General features: G+C 47.3%; 1 protein-coding gene across 1 annotated transcript; it reads left to right on the forward strand.

The window, feature by feature from the left end:
* Positions 1-327: 327 nt before the first annotated feature.
* On the forward strand, positions 328-5,004 carry LOC120681523 (protein NUCLEAR FUSION DEFECTIVE 4-like). Its single transcript, XM_039963037.1, has 3 exons — positions 328-842; positions 3,024-3,937; positions 4,270-5,004. Exons 1-3 carry the CDS (start codon positions 492-494, stop codon positions 4,754-4,756), a joined length of 1,752 nt encoding a protein of 583 aa, XP_039818971.1. The 5' UTR covers positions 328-491; the 3' UTR covers positions 4,757-5,004.
* The last annotated feature ends 2,478 nt before the right edge of the window (positions 5,005-7,482 follow it).

A 7,482-nucleotide genomic window follows, 5' to 3' on the forward strand; every position in this document is an offset into this window, starting at 1 on the left:
TTTCACCTAATATTGATTTAGGTGTTCGATGTTAAAATTGTATTTATTTTGAAACGGATGAAGTATGATCACTCATTCACTCACTCACGTGGTCCAAACTCCCCTTTAACCGACAAGGCGACAGCAACAGCCCCCGAGGCTCGGAACCGAAAGAAATGCAGGGCCAGAATTCCTCCTCTTCTCGGCGGGGTACACACGTACACCCAAATTCCAATCGCGAAAACCGAGTGGCGCTTGGCCGCCCGCAGGCTGCAGGTCCCGGGAGGCGCAGGCCGCCAGCTGCTTATATCCCACTGACACAGCGACCCCGGCCTGCCACCAGCCCAATGCGGCGGACGCAGTGAGCAAGTGAGGAAGACATAGCGCCCGCCGCAGTGGGCACGCCCGCCCGCCCGCCCGCGCACTGCTGCCGCTGCCTGACCTCGCCAGTCAGCCGTTGCTGGGTGGTGGAGAGGAGAGGAGGGGAGGGGAGCCGGGAGGGCGGCGGCGCCATGGCGGGGGGAGGAGGAGGAGGGCCCGGGCCGGAGAAGGTGAAAGCGGGGAGCCGGCCGCCGTGGGTGGGGCTGGCGGCGGCGGTGTGGGTGCAGGTGGCGGCGGGGAGCGCCTACGTGTTCCCGCTCTACTCGCACGCCGTCAAGGAGGCGCTCGGGTACGACCAGAAGGCGCTCACCATGCTCGGCGTCGGCAACGACGTCGGCGAGAACGTGGGGCTCGTCCCGGGGGTGCTGGCCAACCGCCTCCCGCCCTGGCTCATCCTCGTCATCGGCTCCGCCTGCGCCTTCTTCGGCTTCGGCACGCTCTGGGTCGCCGTCACCAAGACCGTCGCCATGCCGTACTGGGTGGTACGCTCCCCTCCCCTCCCTTCCCTTTTTCTCCTTCCCTCCCCCATCGCAGCGATCCAACACCTGAGTGTTCTGGGCCATTTGCCATTGGTTTGCTTGATTTAATTTGATGAGTTATGAGTGCCATGGGGGATGTGATTTCCACCGACGATGCGCACAGTGCGATGAACGGACTAATTTGGGCTTTAGTCTTAGACGTTAGCTCTTCAAGTTCCCATTTTCAGTGTGTGATTAAAAACAAAATCTGGTTGTGTTTTTGACTTTTTCTTTCAGTTGATCTTTTGAGCAAATATAGTGTAAAGTGTGTTGGTTGGACAAATTGCACGGTGTTAGCTGCCATACTCTAAGAACATAATTTATCCTATTATATTATGTTTCAAGTAAGTAGGAAATCATTGTGTCCGCTTGTGCATGTTTGTTTATTGTATGATTGATGGTAACACCAGCAGATATTTCCTCATTTCAAGGGCACGGAGCTAGATATGCTATGATTTTTCTTTGTTGCCGTCATGTAGAATGCTTCCTTTGGTTAACAAGTTGCGATGCTTTGACTAATCATTCCTGCAAGTGGAAGTAATTGATTTCAGTGTTGGACCACCCAATAAATCTCGACATGTGTGCTTCCCTTGCATGCTATTTTGGGCCATTGTCTTCACTTTGTTCTTCATTTGCTGCCTGCTTCATGCTATGGGGGATTTCTGTCATTTCCAGTGATACTGCGCACGTGTTGGGAGATGAATGATCTAGGGCCTATAGTCATTTGGTTCTTCAAGTCTCCAGTATCTAGTTCCCTTGATTAAAACATCCCAATTTCTATTTTACCATGTTTGTTATCCTCTTTGGGTCAAATGTATGTCAAGTGTGTTCGTTGAGCAAGTTTCGTGTGGTAGCTGGCATCCTGGAAAATTTAAGGCAGTAGTTTATGAATTGTTTTTCAAATGGCCACATGTGCATATTAATTAATTCTGTGATTGACGTTGACACATCTAGATATTTTCCCTTTCCAAGGTGTCGGAAGCTGGATATGATCTGAATATTTTCCTTATTGCAATCATTTTGAATCCGTATTATGGTCATAAGCTAGCCTATTGTTGCTTTTAGCCAACTCTTTCTGCCAGCGGGAGGAATGGCCTCACTGCTGTACCACGCAGCAAATCTGGAACCTTAGTTTCGTGGATTTCATCAAATCCTTGTGATGTATTCCCACCCTGGTGATTTGATTTGCAGAGATTTGATAGGAGTGAGATCTTTCTTGGTACCCTGTTTTGGTAAGATTTGTGAATTGGGCTTCTGTTGTCACAAAATCTAAAGTTGACTTCAATTATTATATTTTATTAGATTGTATGCGAGGCACTTTATTGTTCAGTTCAACTTGATTTTAATTTATAGCTTCAGAAAAGATTGGCATTTTATCATGAGGAGGCATACTGCCTATTTTCTACATTAGGTTTGCCGAAAAGGTTGCTCATGTCATAATGTTTCAAAACATATCTGCGCCAGTTGATTGTTTCCCTCGAAAAGTTTTGGGCCAGCTGATCTGGAAATTCCTAGTTGATATTGCTAAAGTTTAGAGTTTGCGAAAAATTCCATCCAAACACCACATACTTCTTCCTATATACCTTATTGTGGAATTCTCAGACAGCAGATATAAATCTTCAACAGAACCATGCCCTGTTTTACTGTCCTCCATTGGACCTGATGTGTCCAATTAGTTAAATTTCATCCATTCATAAATCAAAATGTGTCTCATAGAACCATGTAGTTTTCCCATGAAAAATCAGCTGCCGAAGAAGGATTAGTTAAGGTATTATGATGTCATTATTTAAACCTTTATTCTTCTTAGTTATCTCTGAACTAGTAAATCAGGTGGGCATGCACATGCATAGTTAGATGTCAAAAAATATACATGCATGGTTATCCTGTTTGAGTGTTGGTGATCTCCAGTACAGACACTCAAGAAAAAGCACTCACAAATTATTTGATTTAATGCTCACCATATGGCTTGTCACAATTTTTTTTCAATTCTGCCAATGAAGTTATCTCTTGACATCTCACAAAGAAGCACACTAGTTTTCTTGTGACTATGTCATTTTTGCACCATCAATATGCATTTTTTTTCAGACTGTTTGCCAGATTCAGCTTCTTGCTTTGTTTCTTGACAATTTTATCGGATACTTGCAGTTGTGGATAGCTTTATGTATCGGCACAAACAGCAGTGCATGGTTGGGCACTGCTGCTCTTGTGACCAACATGAGGAATTTCCCTCTCAGCCGAGGCACTGTTGCTGGTCTTATCAAGGGTTATGTTGCTGTTAGTGCTGCTGTCTACACAGAAACTTTTAATGGAATGCTAGGGAATTCAGCCACAAATCTTTTGCTGTTGCTTGCCTTGGGGATCCCAACAGCATGTATTGTGGTGATGTATTTTGTTAGGCCTTGCACTCCATCACTGGAAGAGGACAACTCAACAGAACACAGCCATTTCATGTACACACAAATCTCAAGTGTGGTTCTCGGCGTATACCTTCTGGTAGCTACAATACTTGGTGATACTTTGAAACTAAGTCAGGCTGTCACATACCTTTTGTTTGGTATAATGATACTTTTGCTCCTTGCTCCACTTGCAATACCAATAAAGATGACACTTTATCCAAACAAACAAACTAAGGAAAAGCCCAGCACCCTTGCTCCATCTTATTCAACTGATAGTCTGTCTGGCGCGGATCCAGAGAACTCAGAACCACTTCTGGGCAGCGCCTCAGCAACACTTGGTACAAGTGTCCATGAATCCGATGATAGTACTGATTTGGATGTTCTATTGGCAGAGGGTGAGGGAGCAGTGAATTTGAAAAAGAAAAGAGGGCCAAGGAGGGGAGATGATTTCACATTCCTTGAAGCTTTAGTAAAAGCAGACTTTTGGCTACTTTTTATTGTATACTTTTGTGGAGTTGGCACAGGAGTCACTGTTCTAAACAACCTTGCTCAAGTTGGAATGTCTGTTGGTGCTAATGACACAACTATTTTGCTGTGCCTTTTTGGCTTCTGCAACTTTGTTGGCCGAATCCTTGGTGGATCTCTCTCTGAGTATTTCGTAAGGTAAGCTACATCTAATGTATTCCCAATAACTTTAATCGCATCATTTTCCATCAATGCATCCTTTAAACTTATTTTATTTAAGCTGAAGGATGAAGTAGTAATGTTTCTGTACTTTACTGTGGTATACTAATATTACTTAGTGTCAACAAGTATTAGTCGAGCACTTCTGTTAACTCTTTATGGCATTGATGTCCATCTGTGTCTGTTATTTTGCATGTCATCAGGACTCAGTTATCCAAAATCGTTCAGATCTATTAATGTTTTGGAAATATGTACAAAATTAAGGAACTGCTACTTCTGAAAAAAGGATGCTAAGACATGATATTTTGCAGGTCAAGGATGCTCCCTCGTCCTTTTTGGATGATGTGCACACAAATAATCATGGTAGTAACCTTTCTGCTGTTTGCAACTGGTCTTCATAGCTTGATCTATGTTTCAACTACACTCCTGGGGATATGCTATGGTGTCCAATTCGCCGTCATGATACCAACTGTCTCGGAGCTTTTCGGGCTGAAGGACTTCGGCCTGATGTACAACTTCATGCTGTTGGTGAATCCGCTCGGTGCATTCTTTTTCTCGGCTCTTCTTGCTGGCTACATCTATGACAAGGAGGCGGCAAGGCAGCACCCAGGTGTGCTGGAGCCTTCAAACTGCTATGGGCCTGATTGCTTCAGAGTCACCTTCTATGTCTGTGCTATCGTGTGCTGCTGTGGAACCCTGTTGAGCGTGTTGTTCATAGCAAGGATAAAGCCGGTCTATCAGATGCTCTACGCAAGCGGGTCATTCAGGCATCCGCGGAGCCAACAACAGCTTCACTGATGATGCATGTACAATCATGCTAAGAAGAAACATTGAGGTTTGGGACTGAATGCACAATGTTATAGGGTTAATTATCTGCTGGATGCTGTGTTCCGGTGTTGTATCAAGATGCCTGGTTCGCTCCTGTTTGTATGGGAGAGTTGTTTTGCTTTCATCTATCCCTATTCTGTAAAGAGCGCCACTCGCCAATTTAGTAGATAGCATACAGGGAATGATCAGTATATACTGGTAAATCAGGCTGCCTATAATTTGGTATTTTTATGGCAGCTCTTGTGAAGGGCAGGCTTGGTGCAGTTGGTGAGAAGCTCACCCACCGAGCACCAGGTCCTGGGTTCGAAGTAGCCTCCCTGCATATTTGCGGGGGTAAGGCCGGCTTCGGTTACCCCTTCCCCAAATTCGAAGTAGCCTCCCTGCATATCTGCGGGGGTAAGGCTGGCTTCGGTTACCCCTTCCCCAAAACCCCACTCAAGTGGGAGCCACCTGGCACTGGGTCTGCCCTTTTTATGGCAGCTCTTGTACATCAGCAAGTTTGAGGATGTCGTACAGAGAATATATCTTCTTTTTTATACTGTTCTAATACCATGAGTTTTCTCCACTTCTTCAAGTCTTCCAATGCACAAATTTAATCAGCTATAATCGCAAAAAAAAACAGTTATGATACCAGGAACTCAGCTTACTTTTTTTTTTTTTTGAGAGAGGAAGGAACTAAGCTAAGCTTTGTTGGGTGTTCTCGGATTAGGCTGACTCTGCATAGTGGAAAAGATGCTTTTTGGACCGTCCCAAGTGGCCCATGTGTGCTCAGCATTATTCCCCACTTGGACCGTCCCAAGTGGCCCATGGGCTGGATGTCACATGAACTTGGATTCACCACGGTTGACAATTCATGATCAGCGACAGTAGAAGTTTCTGTTCTGCATAAACATGATGGCTTCATAAACCACCGTTGACAAATTATTTTTTAAGAAACCACCATTGACAATTGAGTAAGCACTATAGCTAAGCATGCATTCAGGGTCGAACAATATGGTTCCGAAGTCCGAAGCGCCATTTCATGTGCGATCAACAAACTACTAAAAAACAATTTCTGAAATAAGTAGCATCAGTTTTCAGTTTTCACCACTTCCACACCCCCGGAGGAAGCAGAACAATCTGAAGCGCACGGTGACACAAGCAATTCAAAAGAAACAAGGATTCAGCCTGACGATGCTTCAATTAAACCCCCAAAGAAAAATCCCAAGCAAGGCGGCGAATCGAAGGTCAAGATCACGTGCCACTGATGAGGCGAGCCTTTCTAAAGCGCATTTTATTGGGTGGAGAACATCTCGCGATCCGCAAATCCAGATCCTAGCATCTGGTTGGAAGGGGAAAGAAAAAAAAAACACCAGCAAGCATCGTGCTCGGTGCCGCGAGCATCGTGCTCGGTGCCGCGAACTCGTGGGCGCGCCCACCGCAACGCGCGCATGTGGATTCCAGGTAGGTGGCAACGACGGAGCAGCAGCACACGGACGCGCACACGCACCAGAGATGAGCCCCCCGCGCTTTTTGGTAGAGCCCTCCTGTGGGCGGCCCCCGCCCGGCTCCCGCGCAAAACCGTCGGCGGTCGGCGCCACCGGAGCCAGTGGGCGTGAACCTCGACGCCTCGCATCTCGCTTGCGGCGTGGGGCCCGAGAGGAGGTGAGGCTGACCAGGCTGCCGGGGAAGGGCGAGGCGAGCCGGCCGGGGGATGGGATGCGGGGATAGGCAGCAACGCGCCAACGCCGGGCGGCGGCATTGCCAGGTCAGCACCTGCGGCAGTTCGCTGCGGTCTTTTTTTTTTTCTGTTGAAAGCATCCAGAGCTCCGAGGAATCATTTAAGAATTTAATTGGACACCCATGTTGACCGCGCGCTCAACACAGATGGACTGCCAGAAAATCCGAGGACGCGCCTGCCGAGGTTTACACATGCACACATACCACACACCTGTACACACGCATCCCGGTACCCCTCTAAAGAGAAACCCCGGTGCGCACCCAGAAATTCGGCCCCGACCGGGCTCGAACCCGGGCGGGCAGCACGGCCACTGCCGCCGCTAGCCAGCGGACCTTTGGTCCGTTCGTGGTTCGCTGCGGTCTCACGGCGACGGATCCTTGGCAGCTTTGTGCAATTGTGCTTCCGTGCAACAGTTTCTACTCCATCCACGCGTGGGTGAGTGGGTCCGACTCCGCTGGCTTTATTGCCTTGTTCGGCTGGCGGATTCAGCCGGATTCAGCCAGCCACAACAGTATTTTTCTCTCACGCAAAATCAGCCCAGCCACCAGCCAACCAACCAGCCAATAGTATTTTCCTCTCATGCAAAATCAGCCTGCCATCCAGCCAGCCAGCCGAACAAGTTTTATCTCTCCGGTTGACTTGCCGCCCCCCCCCCCGGAACGCTTATCTTATCAAGCGCGAATGGTTCCGTGGCAGGACTGTACTGAACGTTCACTGTCGGTTTCGGCTTATCTTGCTTGTCTTCCAGCACCACGCAATCTTTTTTCCCCTCTAGCTGACGTGACATTTTGCTAGCCTAACGGTGGATACAATCAGCACTGATAATTCGCGCTGCTATTTGAGAAAAGTTGCACGCTTGCAAAAGGAGAGAGCACTAATCAATCCAAGATATTATGCAAAATAAAATTTGAAACAAAGTAATTGCAGTTTTATACACGTACTCGTGCTGTCATGCTGTGTAGTTCACCATCGTAGG

This window comes from Panicum virgatum, chromosome 7N, assembly GCF_016808335.1.
Source record: "Panicum virgatum strain AP13 chromosome 7N, P.virgatum_v5, whole genome shotgun sequence".
Classification (NCBI taxonomy): Eukaryota; Viridiplantae; Streptophyta; class Magnoliopsida; order Poales; family Poaceae; genus Panicum; species Panicum virgatum.

Bases quoted from the DNA above. Each gene is read 5' to 3' on its own strand.
- LOC120681523 (XM_039963037.1), top strand. From the start codon at position 492: ATGGCGGGGGGAGGAGGAGGAGGGCCCGGGCCGGAGAAGGTGAAAGCG. The intron at 843-3,023 runs GTACGCTCCCCT...GGATACTTGCAG, and splicing joins TCGCCATGCCGTACTGGGTG to TTGTGGATAGCTTTATGTAT. The intron at 3,938-4,269 runs GTAAGCTACATC...GATATTTTGCAG, and splicing joins CTCTCTGAGTATTTCGTAAG to GTCAAGGATGCTCCCTCGTC.